The sequence below is a fragment of the Lonchura striata genome, chromosome 6 (genome assembly GCF_046129695.1).
Source record: "Lonchura striata isolate bLonStr1 chromosome 6, bLonStr1.mat, whole genome shotgun sequence".
Lineage (NCBI taxonomy): Eukaryota > Metazoa > Chordata > Aves > Passeriformes > Estrildidae > Lonchura > Lonchura striata.
Window position 1 is genome coordinate 36,973,263 of NC_134608.1, and position 17,122 is coordinate 36,990,384.

Sequence of the window (17,122 nt, forward strand, 5' to 3'; positions counted from 1 at the left end):
AGTCAAGACAGCACATGACTTAGGGATGGCTAGAAGAATTAATCTTGCCAGCAATCTTGCCTCAACATTGGCAAAAAGTATCAGTATTTTATGGATACAACTAACTGCAGGCTGCAAGACCAAATACATTGAATTGTTTTATGCTTTTATATCCACTATACTTCAAGAACCAAAGTCAACAGGCACTGCAGCTCACCAGCAGAAAAACTCTGGCTTTGATATGCTTCATGAATGCAAGTCACATTTAACGCTCATGTTTAGACCATGGGAGGTAGCCAGATCTCTGTATTTTCAGGACAAGGCATATCATTCACAGAGTGAAGAATGGAAAAAGAAAATGCTGTTTGTGAAACTATTCACAAACAGAGTCACCCTGAGCACCACATATCCAAGGATGGAATGGGGGGGGGGGGACCAGAGCAACCCAAACAGGGAAGCATTCAACCCCTGAGCTATTACACTCTCACTTGCTCCACTGACTCTATCTACAGATACAGACACACCACTGCAATGCAGGTCTGGCTATGGAGAACCCAACCAGCCTTTGTGCTGTGCTTTAAGGGACACTGTTATAAGACTGACCAGAGACAGACATGAAATCCTTCTGTGTCTGAGCAGCAGGCCCTAAGCTGTGGAAGCAATTGGGTGTGTTTAGACTGAGCAGTGCAGAGCAGTGAGAGAGATCCCCAGCTACCACCTGGGGTCAAGCAATGTTCATGGATGCAGAAGCAGAACGGGCACAGTAGACATCCAAACCAGGGTTACAGGCACTCCCTCAGATGTGCCCCTGGCTGCACTGGTCCCAGAGATGGGCTGAGCACTGCTCAGACTGCAGTGGAACAAAAAGGGTAAATGGGGCAATACTGCATTGACTAGCTACTCAAAAGTGCTATCATTTTGTAGAAGACCCTTCCAAATCCTGCCAAAAGAAAAGCTTATGTCAGCATCAGACAGGCTGCTCCCTACCTCACCCTCACAGTCAGGCTGCTCAGCCCCACATCCAGTTCCCTGGGAACCCAGCAGGTTCTGCTGCTGCAGGACAAAGTTGTTCCCAACAACTTACAAAGAATTCCACTCTGCAACAAACCTCAGCTGCACCTGAAGTGATTTAATAAGAGGTGATAATTTTTGATGCATTTATATCAGTGAACCAAACCTGTCTGGTTTTTGTTTCTGTTACAGTTCAGGTTCAGCAATTCCCAGCTGATCCAACTAAGACCAGCAGTGGTCTGACACCAATTCATGTTGGAAGGCACAATATTTTCAAACAAAAAGGACTGTGTGCTGAAGGCAAGAAGCTACAGTCAGACCAGAAACATTACTCCATTCTCCTGTGTCCAGGACAGCCTGTGGTCCCAGCTGAGCCCTCCAGCTTCTCAGGGAATTAAGAAGCTGGAGAACTTTTTTGGAATAACAAGACATGAGAGGTCTGAAGCTTCCATGGATCTGCTTTCCTCTTAAATCTGTGCAAGCTCACTGCCAGGACACAGAAGTACTTGTTTCTACTGGCTGGCAGTAAGAACAGACCATGCCTCACCAAAGGAGGACAGGAAACCCTGTCCCACTAGGAGCAACTTAGTCAGGGCTCATTTTCAGAACAAAAGCTCTCAAGAAGGTTTTGTAGAGCCACCCAGTCCAATTCAGCATCATGGGGCAGGAACAGGCACTCCAGCTGCACATGTTTGCATGCCACTTGGAGAGGGGAGAGACCACAACACAACAGCTCTCTGCTGAATGACTTCCTACTAAGGAATTCAGGTTTTAGTCAAAGCACTGTTTTAAACAGGCAACTTAAAATATTTCTGGCTTAGAAAAAAAAACCAGCAGAGATCAAAGAAAACAGCAGCAAATTCCAAATGTGTTTCTTTGATTCACTGGCTTCCTGTTTCAGGGAAAGCCTGTAGCAGGTTTTGTAGCAATTTGTTTATACATTGACATTCACAATCTGATTTGACTAAGGATACCCGCACACACCATCCCCCCTGAAACAGGCACAGCTACATCAGCTAAAAAGAGGTTTATATTTACAAGTGTAGAGCTCAACAATACAAACAACCCCTGCAGGAACTGTACTTGCTTAGATACATTACTTCTGTGAGCAGGGTATTATTACAGCAACCAGGACATTTTAACAATGGCAGATGGGTCAGGCCTGAGCTTCCCTTCTGTCCTGATAGTATTGCTCTGCAGGGTGATTCAAAGGCACTTAGTGCCCAGCTTTTAACTCCGTGTCTCTACTGGAATCACAAGCACGGTGACCAGATGCACGGCTGGATTTCTGGCAGGTCTAGTAATCCTCTAGAAATTGAACGCAGGCCAATCAACTTATCTGAGGAAATTTTAGCTTCCAACCGCCACACCAATACATTACAAATCCCAACCGTCAACAAGCCTTAGACTTAAGTCACAGTACTCTAGGTCTATATTGGTTCAACACAAAAAATAGAGATCTGGAGAGCCATGGATTCAAGCCATGAATATGAGAAGACACACAAAAAAAATAGTCTAAACACAAAACTAGTCAGGCAGCAACAAAAATCAGAGGTCCCACAAAACAAAAGCTGTTTTTAAAAAGCAGTAACAAAACCAAACACCACATCCCATTTGTCAACAAGCTTTACTTAAAGCTCCCATTCCTTTCCCCCTTTTCCTTTTTTTAAATTTCCATTATTATCTATTGGCTCCTTACTTTTACTTCTGTAGAGAGCTCCTGGAGCTCTACAGTAAAACCATGCATTAATTACAGCAAGAAATTAGTCCTAGTGGAAGTCACAAAACAAGTTCTCTCTTGTACAGATCCCAAGTAACACACTGCATGTCCTGCACAGCCATCATGCAAAATATCTCTACTTACCCACACTCCCCCTTCCACAGCAATGCACAAACAGGTCTCTGCAGAGCCAGCCTCCCACAGACTGCCCACGGCCAGCCCAGCAGTACACGGCTGCTTCACTGAAAGGAGGCAATTTCACAGGCCTCCTCTTCACCATGACAAACTGCCCGAGGGGTCTGTCCCTAACCACTGAGACAGCCTGGCAAGCCTCACATGCCCAAAGGCTTCTTTAGGAAAGAGTCAGGACACTTTCCACTGGAGGGGAAAAAACCCAAATCACCACAGTTCACAGAAGTTTAAGTAGTGCCACTGAGGGTGCTTTTCCACCTTAAATTGAGCACCTGGTTGTAAAAAAAAGTTGAGAGACTCAGAGGGCTGTTGAGGGCTGCATCTTCACCTTGCACATGCAAAGCACAATATCATCTTCCAGGCATTAATTTAGGGCAACATTCCATCTCCATCCTATGTAACCAAGCAGCATCCAGCTGAGATGACCAATTTCATCAGCCCTTCCATTCTTCCACCTGACCAGTTTCATATAGCTCTTGGAGCAGTTATTTCTCAAAAAATCCAAGGGACAAAGATGCCTCAAAGACTCCTTCCTGCAGGTCAGAAAAGATCCCTCAGGAATTATGTGTATGATGGTCACCATTAGTCCCAGAGGCTTTTATACATAGCAAGTAGCAGATTGAAACCTGTTTTAGAAAAACAGAACTGCTTCTCACCCTGGAAACCAGAGGAGCACACATGGAGCAGAGGGAGTATCTCCACAGATACCCATCATCTGTCAGATCTTTGATAAAGGGCCCACTCCCTTTCACCTTGCCCCCTCCATCTGGCCCACTGATGGCAGCCCCTAATTCATCTGAGCTAATTCAGAGTTAATCACGTCAGGAAACCAATACCTGCACCTAACTCCTCATAATGCCAAACTGATTCTGCCAGCAAACTCCCCAACAGTTCCTTTGCACCTCACTGATTAATGGCTCTCACTAATAAAATAGACAAAATACAACCCTGAAATGTGATGGTGCAGAATTAATCCATTATATCCCTCCTCAGGGGTTCAGACAGCCCTGGCTGCACACTGGGAGACCACATGAAGGATAAAATGGAGCTCTCCCAAAAGGCACATGTGAGGAAAGCAAAATGAAACATGTACCACAGAATACTACATGTAGCAGCAGGTCCCAGACCTGAAAAGTGTGCAGACCACAGAGCCAGAATCAAATACCCACCATATGTACAAGTGGCTTTTGTCTCTTCCAGTAGAGGTCCCAGCAGAATGCAGAGTAACAAACACCAAAAAAGCATGTTTCACTGGTAGTGCATAGGCTGCATGAAATGCACAGACATGCACATGCACACACTAATGTCAAGCACAAGCACCAAGGACTTTCTCCTAGACAACTTTGAGGAAGCCAGACAAGTTTTTCTCTTGCTTGGCAAGAGAAGAATAATGTGTTCCTTGGTATTAAAGAGCCATCTAAGGGAAACTCTGACCTGAACCAGAGTTCTAAGAACAGGATGTCATGCTGGGGAAAGACCATTTTTAGGTACAGTGTCATTTACTTCCCCTGAAGTTTTATATACACTCTTCACTTCAAGAGAGAAATTCAGAAGCATTACTGTTTTGAGACCAATTAATACACTTTTCAGATATGCGTTACAAGCATTTCTTATTTATAAGCAAGTCTTTGCAAAAGGGAGGGATTAAGTTTTCTATTTATGGAGACAGAGAGCTACACAAAGGCTGAGTGATTTGCCCAAGGTTACAGGTGAATCAGTGGCAGGGACAGAACAGGGTGCCCTGAGTCAGAGGCACCTGCTGTCAGCACAAGGCAATGCCACCCAGCTCTTTTGCTCCCTGAAGCCAGGCTTAAATCATCCTCTCCTCGTGACACCAGTCAATTCCCAGTCAATGAGTGTCTGTCAGGAATTCTCCAAAACACCAAGAAGAATGATGGATTTTAAGAACCAATTATATGCAATAGAAGATAACCCCAAGGAAAGGTGGTTTGAGGCACACAAAGGAAAGCACATCCCAACCTGTGGAACACAGATGCTATCTGAACAGACACCTCATCTTTCATATCATCCTTCCCTTCCCCACACGCACACAGAACTCTCCTTTGCAGGGTGAGAGCAATTGCTTATACACAAGAGGTGTTTCTGTATCCTCAGTGCCCAGTAATGCAGGTTAGCAGCTGGTAACATGGAGGAAGAGGCAGCACTGCATTTCTCCTGTCAGTAATCTGTAACAACTCCACACACCACAGTGTGGGAAATTCCAAAAGCTTTCTGATGCAAACTGGGTTCACATCACACAAGCAAAAAGAATGCTTCAAAAGAGGGGCATATGCTTCAAGAAGGATCTGCAGGAAAGCAAAGATCCCAGCTAAAAGAAAGATCAGTCAAGGATCAGTTAGTTCCTCTGCATCACGCTCAGTTATATCAAGACTCCCAAAGCAGCATCATCAGTACAGATGAAAACTTAGATAACAAAGTTAAAGCATGCTGCTGCACCACACAGCACTCACCTTGCTGCCTATATCTTCTCGCTTGTTCCCAGGCTTGCTTCTCCTCAGCTTAATGGAAGGGGAGCGAAGTAGATTTTTGATCCGACTTGTTATCGTAGACCCTTCGACTGACATCATCTCCAGGTGCCACGGAGGTGTTCACCCCACACAGACTGTGCCTGGGGAACGAGCCCAGGTTTGAGGCAGAAACACCAATATGCTCAGCTTGGCTCCCACGCATTCACATATCTCTCAGTGATTCTGCTCGGGAACTCCACTCCTGTTACACTGCAAAGCTATTCACAGAGGCTGGCAGACTTTCCTTTTGCAGATTCCAGAGGATCAAATCAGCAGCAATCTAAACTGAAAGATGCACCGTGAGTCAATACGACATTCACAGTAAATTAAATTCTAGTCTCAATCTTTGCAAGAAATATAAACACAAGAGCTTATAGGATGGAGGCAGCATTACTATTTTCAGAGGTTTTCACATAAATTATCATCCATTTAGTATCAATTAACACATCTTCACCAATTTCCAAATCCAAAATTTAGATTTTGCAATTCAATATCATCTTATGACAAAGACAAAAATTCCCACCCCTTGCTTTAGCCCCATACACGTCCATTCCACCTTATGCTTCACAGCCTAGAAAGCACAATGCTGTACTTGACTATTAAACACCAAGTCGCAGAAAAACCCCGAGAAAACACACGGGGGAGTTTTTAACTCTCACAAATCTATCTCTGTTTTAAGTCCACACAATTACATAGTATGTGATACCAGATAATAAAGACATTTGATGTTTCCACGTCCTCCCACCCCTATTTATAAAGTGAATCAAGGAGGCACTGCAGATGCTGCCAAGGATTACAGACCCCCGGCCAACACCTTCACCTTTCCCCAAGTAGCTGGTGGTGGCCGGGGAGAAGAGGGATGCAGTCAGAGCCTGCAGTGAATTATCCTCCCGACTTCTGTGCAAAATGGGGGCGGGGGGAAGAAAGAGAGGCAGAGAGAAGGGGAGACAGAAGAGAGGAGGGGAAGAGAGAAACGTCCAAGCCAGCACAGCCGGCAGCCTCCTCCCTGCGGCGGCAGCACTGCGGGTGAGGGGCCGCGCCTCTTCCCCGCGCCGCGCTGAACCTCTCCTACCTGGCGCCCAGGAACGGCGATCCCGGCGCCCACGGTGCCCCGCAGCGCCTGCCCATGCAGCCGGCCTGCCCCGAGGAGGGGCCGCGGCGCGGGCCGCCCCCGCGGGCGGGGCGGGGGCCGTCCCCTGGGCGGCGGCGGCAGGGAGCGGGTGGCCGCGAGGGGCGGCTCCGCAGTGCCAGGTGCGGGGCGGCTCCGCAGTGCCAGGTGCGGGCCGGGCGCCGGGGCCAGGCCGGGACCCGCCCGCCGAGCCCGGGAGCGCAGGGCCGCGTGCCCGTCCCGCCGCGCCCGGCCCGGCCCGGCCGCCCGGCACGGCTACGGCGGCCCGCGCGGGCCAACCCGCGGCGGCGGAGGGAGACGGGCGGCGCTGGCGGAGGGATCGCGGCGCGGCGGCCGGGCCGGTTGTGGGGGAGCCCGTGCCGGGCCGTGCCCGGGGAGCCCGTGCCGGGCCGTGCCCGGGGAGCCGGTGCCGGCTGTGCCCGGGGAGCCCGTGCCGGGCTGTGCCCGGGGAGCCCGTGCCGGGCCGTGCCCGGGGAGCCGGTGCCGGCTGTGCCCGGGGAGAGTGCCAGCCGTGCCCGGGGAGCCCGTGCCGGGCTGTGCCCGGGGAGAGTGCCGGCCGTGCCCGGGGAGCCCGTGCCGGGCTGTGCCCGGGGAGCCCGTGCCGGGCCGTGCCCGGGGAGCCCGTGCCGGGCTGTGCCCGGGGAGCCCGTGCCGGGCTGTGCCCGGGGAGAGTGCCGGCTGTGCCCAGGAAGCCCGTGCCGGGCTGTGCCCGGGGAGCCGGTGCCGGGCCGTGCCCGGGGAGCCCGTGCCGGGCCGTGCCCGGGGAGCCCGTGCCGGGCCGTGCCCGGGGAGCCCGTGCCGGGCCGTGCCCGGGGAGCCCGTGCCGGGCCGTGCCCGGGGAGCCCGTGCCGGGCCGTGCCCGGGGAGCCCGTGCCGGGCCGTGCCCGGGGAGCCCGTGCCGGGCCGCCGGCGCTGGCGCTCTCTAATGGGTATCCGAGGGCGCGTCTCCCACACAAGAGCCAAGTGAGGCCCGGGGGAAGGTCAAAGGCACATTAGCGGCCCGTTCTACCGTGCCCGCCGCCCCTCAGGACCCACAGTTTCGCCCTGTGCCTCCGCCGTGCCCTGTCAGGCTGCCCAGCCCTTCCCTGGTTTAACCCGTTGCTGTAGTGTGGCAAAATGGAACGCGGGTTCGCTTGACTTCCAAACTTAATATGGTAGTTCCCAAAAATAACCAAACTACAGTTGCCAACAACAGCTAAGCAAATATTGGAGCATCCCTTGAACAGCGACACCAGAAATTTGGAAAAGTGGCCCATACATAATACAAGAAGTAGGGCAACAGCAGATGTCATGTAAACCACCTTGGTGTCTCACACAGGTCGAACTGTTGGTGTGAATTAGTGTGTCTGCAATTCAACCGCACTGTTTGCTGACCCTCTGTGGTTGGCTGTGGTTGTTCCTTTTGAACAAAAGCATTTACAAATCTTGGGTGCTTCCTTCCCCTCCAGAGTGGCTTGGCACACCACACCTGGGGTGTTCCTGTCACTGGGGGTGTCACAGTGTCCTGACTGCCCCACACATCTTCCTGGCCATTCCTGGCTGGTCACCACATCCTGCCTGTGCCACAACAGCAGCCTCCTGAGGAATGACAGGGAAGGGGACCATGAGACTGTGTCACCCTGCTGCTCCGGGGTGGGAGAGGGGACAGAGGATGTCACCTTGTGCCCCATAGTGTGGGACGGCTGACACTTCACATCTGGTGTGTGGATCTTTTACTGGGGCTAGGATGTTCATAGAGGTGGTGTGCAGGCTGCTGGCAAAGCCATGCCCATAAGCAGCTGAGCTGGGTATTCCTGGATGACCACAGGAGCCCACAACCACACAATGGCAAGGTAGGGCCCCACTGCATAGGTTCCCAGCCATGAGGAAGTCCTGGAGTTTTTTCTCCCCTCAGCTCTTCAAAGTTTTTGTTGGGATTCTGGCAGCTCACTGGTACATCTGGACACTAACAGAGTCAAAAATTTGGACACTTGTGTGCTGGCTCCTAGCAGGTGAGAGCCTAGAAGCAAATCCTTATCAGGCCAGCAAGAGGGTTTTGCCCTGGAGCTGTCTAATACCCATTCCCCAAGGAAGAGTTCAGAAGCACTATGCTAATTCCTTTGCTTCCCAAGTGGGAAGACAGCTGGCCAACCATGCCATGGTAGCTACTAACCACATGAGAGGAGGTGGGGAGGCAGATTTCACAAGCCAGCAAGCCTGAATTGCTGTCAGAGGGCATACATTTAGGATGTATCTCTCTCTCTCTCAGCCCAAAGAGGCAGTGTGTATCAACACTGGTCACACCACAGCCCTAAAGAGGGAAAAGGAAACCAGCCTTTCGTAGCATGGGAAAGTCCTGCTAGCTCCCTCTTCCTTAACATGCCCTGCCATTATTGCAATTTGTCCTACATCCTTGGAGTATCTTTCTGGCTCCCTGTTGCCTACTGTGTGTGACCTGCTTCCTTTTCGGCCTTTGGTGACTGTCCTGTCTTCAGTGACCAACTCAAACCCATACTGCTCATAGCAATTGGAGATGATCCTTGCAAAAATACAGGCTGTGAAAATTTGCTGAAGTTCAGGCAGAGGTTTACAATGACTAATGATCCACATGGGTTATGGTCTTGCTCATGGTAGCCAGCACACTGCCAGCATCACAGCTTGTGACTGTGTGAACCTGCACCACCGGAATTTCAGGAAAAGTTTGTTTGCATTCCAGGTGGGATTCTGAGCAGGTACAAGGGCTTGCAGGACTAGGATGTTAAGGCTTATCTGGCCAGAAACATCCATAAATTGATGAAAACACCCAGAGGTATAATAGGGCATGCTTCTAATCTCTATCAGCTCTATCAGTAACTTGCAGGAAGTGAATTTAAAATGTCAGTGTCTAACCTTTGATAGTTTTTGTTTTGATACATATGCCAGAGAGAAATCCATGCTTGTTCCTGCATCAAAATGTCATAAGGTTCTGGGAACTATGGTGTTTTGAAAGATATCCGATTTTGAGGGATTTACAATAAAATTGCAAGAGCTGGTAACATTGCAATTATTTCTGAAATGGAAGTAACTGATATCCATGGAGCTAAGAGTGTATATACAGAATCATGGAATCATACTAATGTCTTTCAGCTTTCAGCCCCAGACACAGTCTGCAACCCAAGAGGTGGCACATAAGAAAAGGATTCTTTTAGAAAACATGAATATTGTCCATTCCCACCAAACCTGTTGTCTTATTGTGCAATAATAGTGCCTTTATGTTGAGGGTGAGGAGAAAATCACGAAGGAAATCAGGCCTGCTGTTGCAGCAGAAGTAAAATCCCTTTTCTAGGAAGATTTACACATATGTTTAGCTTAATCCAGACTATCAATTCTAGTGAGTGGAACTACTCACAGCGGATATGGAATTTGAGAAGGGCACCAGCCTGTACAGGACTGGGACCTGACACTGCACAGGAAAAAAATGTAGTCAATAGTTCTTAAATTTATGCTGTTCAACAATAAAACATCAGAGTCATCACATTTGGGAGAATTATGTATACATTTGAGAAAGAAGATAGGGATGTCTTTGAAAACAAGGGACAGCTGAGATATATGCTTGGAAGACGCTGTTACATGCAAGTAGAATTGTTCCTCTTTTGTTGGAAGCTGAGCACAGCATTATGTGATTTGTGATTACAATTCTTTGTGTCTGTGAAGTGACTGAAGAGACAGGCTAACTCTGAAACATCACTGGACTTCTAAATTCCCTGAAAAGGAACTGGGACAGGGAATGAACGTTTCTGATTTTCAGACTAAAGCATACTACCTTTCTAGTTATTTTTGAAGCAGCATGAAATGTCACAGTGTCTTCAGTTTGTCCTAAAGAGAAAGATCTTACCAGTGGTTTTTAAATAAACATTTTCTATAGTTTCATTAATAAAAACACTTGCTCTTTTTTTCTTTCATCTCAATAGTACAAAAGGGAAACAGGTAGGAAACACCAGTTTGCTCAAGGTTTTGCAGTACAGGTCTTAACGACACATCTGTTTCATTGTTAGAGGTATACGATTTTCCAGTTGTAATATCAAATTTATGAAAGGGCAGTGTAAAACCCTTGCACCGACTCTACAACCACCAGAGCTTTAGCTGGAGAGAAGCCAGAGCAGATGATGCTGTCCTGCCTGGCTTCTGTTCTCCCAGCCCTATCCTCCAAGAAATACCAAACCACCTGAAATGGAGAAACTGCTTTTCATCCAGTGACATGACTAAAAGCAATTGATAGACCTACTGCTCCATGACAAGCTTCCTGATGTTGCTCTGGCTTGTGGTGTCCAAAATAACCTCTCCTGTGGCAGCAGTCAAGCTGTTAATCTGCTGACCAGTCATTGTGTCGAAGTTCATTAAAGGTGCATGTGTGGCTTGTGCTGGGGCAAGTGCTTCACTCTGTGCTCATTCACCCCAGCGCTTGCTGCTGTTTCTTTTGTTGTGCCATTATTGCCTCTTCACTATTGCCACAGTTTACCTTTATTTCTGAACAAGGCTTGTGTTTTTACAGTATGTTCCTGTAGGGTCCATCTTCACAGGGCAGCGCCTTTACTGAGATCAGTTAATGATAACCAAAAGCAAAAGGACTTTCATCTTCACTCTGGAGTCATGAATTCTTCCTTGACAGAAAAGATAATGTACCATGAATAAATTATACCATTTATCTTTGACATTTCCAGCTTGTGGTCTTGAATTATGTGTTCTCATTGAAGTCTTTCTGAGGCATGCCTTAAATAATGAAAGAACAGATGCCTCAACAAATTAAATGCCATATTTTTAAGCACTAGGTAATGAAGTATCTGAAAATGTTTTTCTCTGCTGCAGAAATCCTCTGTGCTTTTCTAAGAAATAGCATTCTGTAATCCTGTAGGGCTCTGAACAAAAGGAACAATTTGGAAGTGATAAAAAAAAAATATGCTTTCCTATTTAAGAATATAGTGATAAAATAAGAGCACATAAAAGAAGGCATAAAGGAACAGAGCAGAAGTGCTACATGAGCCCTCTCAGTGTGATATTAAACATTTCCTTGAACTTGTTCTCCTTGCAAGCCCTTCTCACCACCTGTGGCCAAGCAGGGAGCATGGGGTGACTCTCCAGACAGCTGTGGTGACATGCTCAGAGCAGATGTAGTCCCATGACTGGATACACTAAGTGCTTTCCAAACTCTCTGTGTGACAGGGCTGCAAGGTGCTCTGTGCCTCTGAAACCCTGATGTGCTGATACCATGTCACAGCCAAGCCCCTGGGTGGCAGCTTGATCAACTTGGGGTTTTGCCATTTTAAATTTGTTTTCCTTGTCAGAGAAACAGATCTGAGAAAGGATTTCATTTTTCCAGACACCAGTGTGCTGGAGCTGACCTGCTCTCTGGTACTAGAGGGAGATCCAAACTGGAAGCTGTGGCAGCCAGCATGAGCAATTGAGGCCAGCTCAGTGACCAGGTGAGTTAGTCAGGGAGCAGCATCACACTCATGCGGATTCATAACTCCCACACAGCTGAGAGGATGGGCTGATCACCTTCACATGTGCCTGCAGAAATACTGGGGACAGACATTTTGCTTCATACCCTCACTGCTATGTTCCTGAGCAGCTTTCAGGCCAAGTGAAGAGCAGAGAACACTTTTTTCCCCACAAGCTTTAAACTCTGTAGAAGAAAAGCACTCGGTCTTATTCTATAAGAGCTGCCTACCCTCCAACCTCCAAAGGACCATAGTGCTGCTTTCCAGTTAGGATAATGACTCTCATTTCAGCCTCACAGGATGTTGATTCAGAAGGTTCATTATGGCTTTTTCCTCATGTTGACTTCTTGTTAAAGTAGTGAACAGTAGGCACTCAGAGAGAGGGTGAAGGAGGAAAGATAAATGTCTTTGGTCTAGTCCAGAATAAAAATAACATATATGTACAATATATGAGAAACTAGACAAGTAGAGTGTAAGAGAAGAAAAGCAGCTACCAGGCAGTATATAGAGAGCATTTAAAGTTTAACTTTTCTCCAGACATGAAAATTACTGTGAACTTAATAATAATTTCATTATTAACCTCTTGATTAGATATGAATTTGCCCTAGCAAAAGGCACCAAGAATTCTTTTCTGGACATACAGGGGCCTCCAAAGCTCAATGTACAGTGTGTCAGGTGATGAAACCCAAGTAGAGTTAATTAGTTGTTTTTGTTGCCTTGTTTGCTGGCAGTGAGCTTTGTCCCTTCCTCTCTCTCATTTATTGCCACAGCTACAAGGGATAAGCAGAATGAGTTTCTGGAAATTGTTTTCCAATCATGGCTTAGGCCTTTTTATCAGGCTCCTGATACCTGACTTGAAATGTTTAGAATCCAGCCAGCAGTTACATGGGATCTTTTCTTCATGTGTTCCCATTGAAAAGCCATGTAGACATCTATGGTTCATAATGCACCCAGGGAGAATATTCTTATATTATAGATCCCAGCTGTGCTTTAAAAAAAGGAAAAATATACATGCATGAATGCCATTCAGCTGATTGCTAGGAAATTGTGCTGATAAAGAGAAACTATGGGGAATGCTAACAAAATGTGTAGTATAGAAAGTCCAGCTGAAGACATAAAGTTACTGCTTAGAAAAGGCTTGTATCCACTAAGGACTGGTAGTTTCTGGAATAAGACAAAATGTGTAGAGATGTACTTGTAAATCCCAGGCACAGCTACACTCTTTTTTTTTTTCTGAATTAGAAGAATGTCCCGTAAACTGAAGGAAAAAATTACAAATCCATTTCAATTTTGACTCTGCTATTGTAACAGGTGAACTAGTCTGCTTATGTCTCACTCCTGTATTTCAAGGGATCAGCAAAACCCATTCCCTCAATTAAAACTATTCTTAACATAATTAGCAAAGTGTGTACAAGTGTCCATTCAGCTGTCAAAGCAAGACCATGTTCTGACTCACCTGGTGCCTGAGGCACATGTGCGTCCGGTGCACAGTGAGGTGTGCTTTCAAGCCTGCTGTGCTGTGGCAGATGTGAATGACAAAAAGAGATCTGTGCTGGCTGACTGAAGGCTGGAGGAATGGTTGCTGGGCTTTCCACAGCCCCCTTGGGCAGCAGATGTGGTGAGCAGTGCTCAGGAGAGCCTCACCAGCACCTGGGTGCTGCAGGGGCAGACAAGCCTGGCAGGGCACTGCAGGGGCTCGTGGCTCCCTAAGAGCAAGGCCACAGCCCCCACTGCTTCTGTTCCAGCCCCTACACCAGTACAACACTAGTTGTGTCAACAGCTATCCCCTCTAGCTCTGACCTGGCCCACACATTTGTGCATTAGCCAGCTTGCGGAGAGAGATAAATGATGTTACAACTCTATTAAATTTCCACCAGAAGCAGGACCTGTCTTTGTTGTCCATTTCTCAGTGGTAGCATTAATACAAATGTGAATGAATGTAAACGTGTTGTGCTTTCTGCTGGCTGCGTGGAGGTTACATGGGAGGATAAACATCGGGTACTGAGGCAAAACTCAGCTCGGACACTGCCTGGGCCAGTGAACTTGCCATATCACAGCTTTGGTCAGACAAACCATGACATGGTACCCAGGCTAACCCACAGGGTCCTTTCAAGCTTAGATCTAGCAGAGCCTGGCCCCATTTACACACAGGGCCAAATGGTTTGACAATCTCAAAAGCCCTCAGCGAGACTGCAGTGTTGCATGAACTCTGTCACTTTTAGACTGTAGGGACCTCGGATGTGGGTAGAGACAAGAGCAGCACCATACAGATAGGAGAAGGCTGTCTCCCATTGACTGGACAGGTGCCAGGGTTAGCAGGCACACGGAGATTGGATGTTGGATACTCCTACTTGCAAGGGGAGTCCAGATCTGAAAACCACATGACAGGAAAGCATTTGACTGAGCTGGTACTTAAATAGGGGATGCCAAATCCTTATTCCCGTTTGTAGGAGCTATTTGTGTTTCATTGTTCTCCCTAATTATTGCTCTCTGGAAATACCTACCACAGGATGAAATTACCATTGAACTCTATGAGGAGGGATAAAGGCCTCCCTTAGAGCAATCACTTTATACCTTTCCCAGTTTTGGGCCCCTAAATTTCTTGCAGTGAGCAGGGCTGCAAACATCTACACACTTCATCTTGTTGGCAGTGGGCTTAAGTGCTTGTGAAAGGTAGTCAAGAAGAGCTACTTTCCACAAATGTTTTAAAAATACTTGCAAGGGCTCACTGAGAAGAGACTGAAAGCTGCTGTTTGGTTGCTTTAAGATCACCCAAAGGCCAGTTCACTGTAGAAAGGTTGGGTTGAGCTATGTTATATTGGGCCGGGTTAGGTTAGAGAAAGCTCCTTACTGTTACAGGCACAGAAAGGGATCACAAGATAGGCTTTCCAGCATGTGTCTAAACAACTCATTGTCCTTCACTTGTCCTCCCTCTGGCAGCGTAAGCAAGAGCATGCAAACTAACCAGCTTTACTCCCAGACTGTTCTGCAATGGAAAGCAGGGAGCTGTTATTTTCCAGGTTCTGCCCTCACAGAAGAGGCCATGCAGCTTTCTATGGGGCTAAACATCAGACAGGAACAATGCCACTGCATCATTTGGCTGATGTCTGCCTGAAAGTTTTTATGTGTTTAGGCCAGCTCTGCACAGACTGCACGGATGGCACTCAGCACAGAGGCTGGCCCTGGCCCAGAGACCTGAAAGGAGAGATGCTTGCAAACCCCTCTCTGCTGAGCTGGTGTTCCCAATGGCCTGCTGTCTAATCTCCCCCACTCCCCAAGAGAATGTAGGTCACTGTTCACATTGTTTTCCTCTGAGCCTTGACCGTTCCTGTTTTGCCACTTTGTTTGCAATTAGCCCGTACTTTTGTAATTGACCTAAATAAGCCTGTTTGTTTCATTTTCCTCCATCCCATGCCTTATGTTTCCAGAGAGCTGTAATTAATAAGAATGATGCAGCATGAATATCTTCTGCAAGCCCAAAGCGGGCAGTGCCCTGGCTGGAATTAGTCCTGCTCTTGGTGGTCAGCAGCAAGCTGACAATGTAAAACAGAACTCAAGCAGCTTTGGGTTTTGCCCTGAGAAAAAGACAGCATGACAGATATTACAGCTTGACTGTGCTATATGGCCTCCATAGATGTCTTTTATTGTCACTACTGTTAGCAAAATGAAAGAACTAGAGCAAAACTGCGAGCAAGCAAATAAGAAAACACTGATAACAAACGATGTCCAAGCGCTATATTGCAAGCCATGAAACACACCCATTTGAATCAGTTTTCACAACTGCTCACTTTGCTCCCCCAGTCACACTTAGCACAGTGATGATGTTCTAAATTTCCTTTTATGTCACAACCCTGCCCTCCCCATGAAGTCTGAAGTGTGAATGCTGGAAAATCAAATGCAAGAGAGCATGGAAGTTTTCCCACTGAATCTCTCATGCTGTTGGGCAATACTCAGCTGGATGGGTTTCAGGCACTGTTTATTGCCTCAGTTTTCCCACCTGTTCTCATGAACTCCTGCTTGGAGAGGAACATCTCATTAATGTTTCCTTTATTTTGCACTACTTTTTGCCTTTTGCATCCTTAAAAGACAAAAGTAAAGATCAAAAGAAAACCTTGCAAGAGAGCTTTTCGCAAAACTTCCTGTTGTATTCCAGACCCTCCCGCAGAAATATTCTGCTGCTTCCTCTGGGGTGCCCATCTCTGTGTCCCACTCCTGCAGGCAGGGCTGTGTTGGGGTCCGTATGTCAGGTTGGCACAGAGGTCAGTACTGAGGTCCATATGAGTCTCAGAGCCTGCAGAGGGCTTAGCACTGTGGCATCCCTAAGCACCAAGGCTCTCAGGGATGCCACAGCGCTAAGCCCTCCCTTTAGAGATGCTGGAGGAAGGCACAGGGAATGAAATGCAAACTACATGTCATGCTGTTCAGAAACCAAATAGCAGAAATGCTGGCACTGCATCTATTTGTAGTTTTACTGACGTGTAGCCAGTATCCTACCTAGCAGCAGTATGCAGTCAATGCCTGTCCCTTTGCTTGTGCTTGGTTCTCTAGAAAGACTCTGAGAGGACTTCAGTAGGTGTCAGATGCAAAGCACAACTTGGACCCAAGGTAGACTCTGGCCAGCAAGCCAAAAGATGACATGGAGATAGGCACAACAAGAGCTGTGGCACAGGTTGTGGAACTGGAGTTTTCCAATAAGCCTAAATTTTGTACCCCATTCTAACTTATTTTCCTTGGGAACTAGGGCAACAAATTACCCTAAACCCCTTTTAAAATCCCCTCCATTTAACATCTTGTTCCTTGACACAGACTTTGATATCCTGGTTTCCCCCTTTCTCTGTAATATACCTTGGCTTGCAAAATTCACCATGCAGAACAAAATCTGAACTTTCCACTCCCCATGGCAACCATAATTCAATTAAGCAAGATAAACCTTGGACAACAGTTGGCCCTTGGACAGGACGTGGTATACTAAATACGATACCAGCAGAAGGAGAGTGAAACACAAAACTCATGAAACAATCCTGTTAAAAGACAGTTGGCAAGTGGGTGCCCTTCAGGATAAGGACACACAGAAATACACGCCCTCCCCTTTCTTTAGTCCAGCACA

The 17,122-nt window shown here is 47.4% G+C and overlaps 1 protein-coding gene across 7 annotated transcripts in view; it reads right to left on the reverse strand.

Moving 5' to 3' along the window:
• MAPKBP1 (mitogen-activated protein kinase binding protein 1) overlaps nucleotides 1-6,606 on the reverse strand; it is a 100,530-nt gene extending 93,924 nt beyond the window's left edge. For 5 of the 7 annotated variants that reach the window (XM_031505021.2, XM_077784152.1, XM_021533486.2 and 2 more), the window contains exons 1-2: nucleotides 6,503-6,604; nucleotides 5,374-5,715 (exon numbers count right to left, since the gene is read on the reverse strand). In XM_031505021.2, the coding sequence (XP_031360881.2) occupies nucleotides 5,374-5,490 (117 nt within the window). In that variant the 5' untranslated portion in view covers nucleotides 5,491-5,715; nucleotides 6,503-6,604. Of the gene's footprint in view, nucleotides 1-5,373; nucleotides 5,716-6,250; nucleotides 6,385-6,502 lie in introns of those variants that run through there. The other 2 variants (XM_031505019.2, XM_031505020.2) reach the window with 2 other exon arrangements.
• Nucleotides 6,607-17,122: the final 10,516 nt, after the last annotated feature.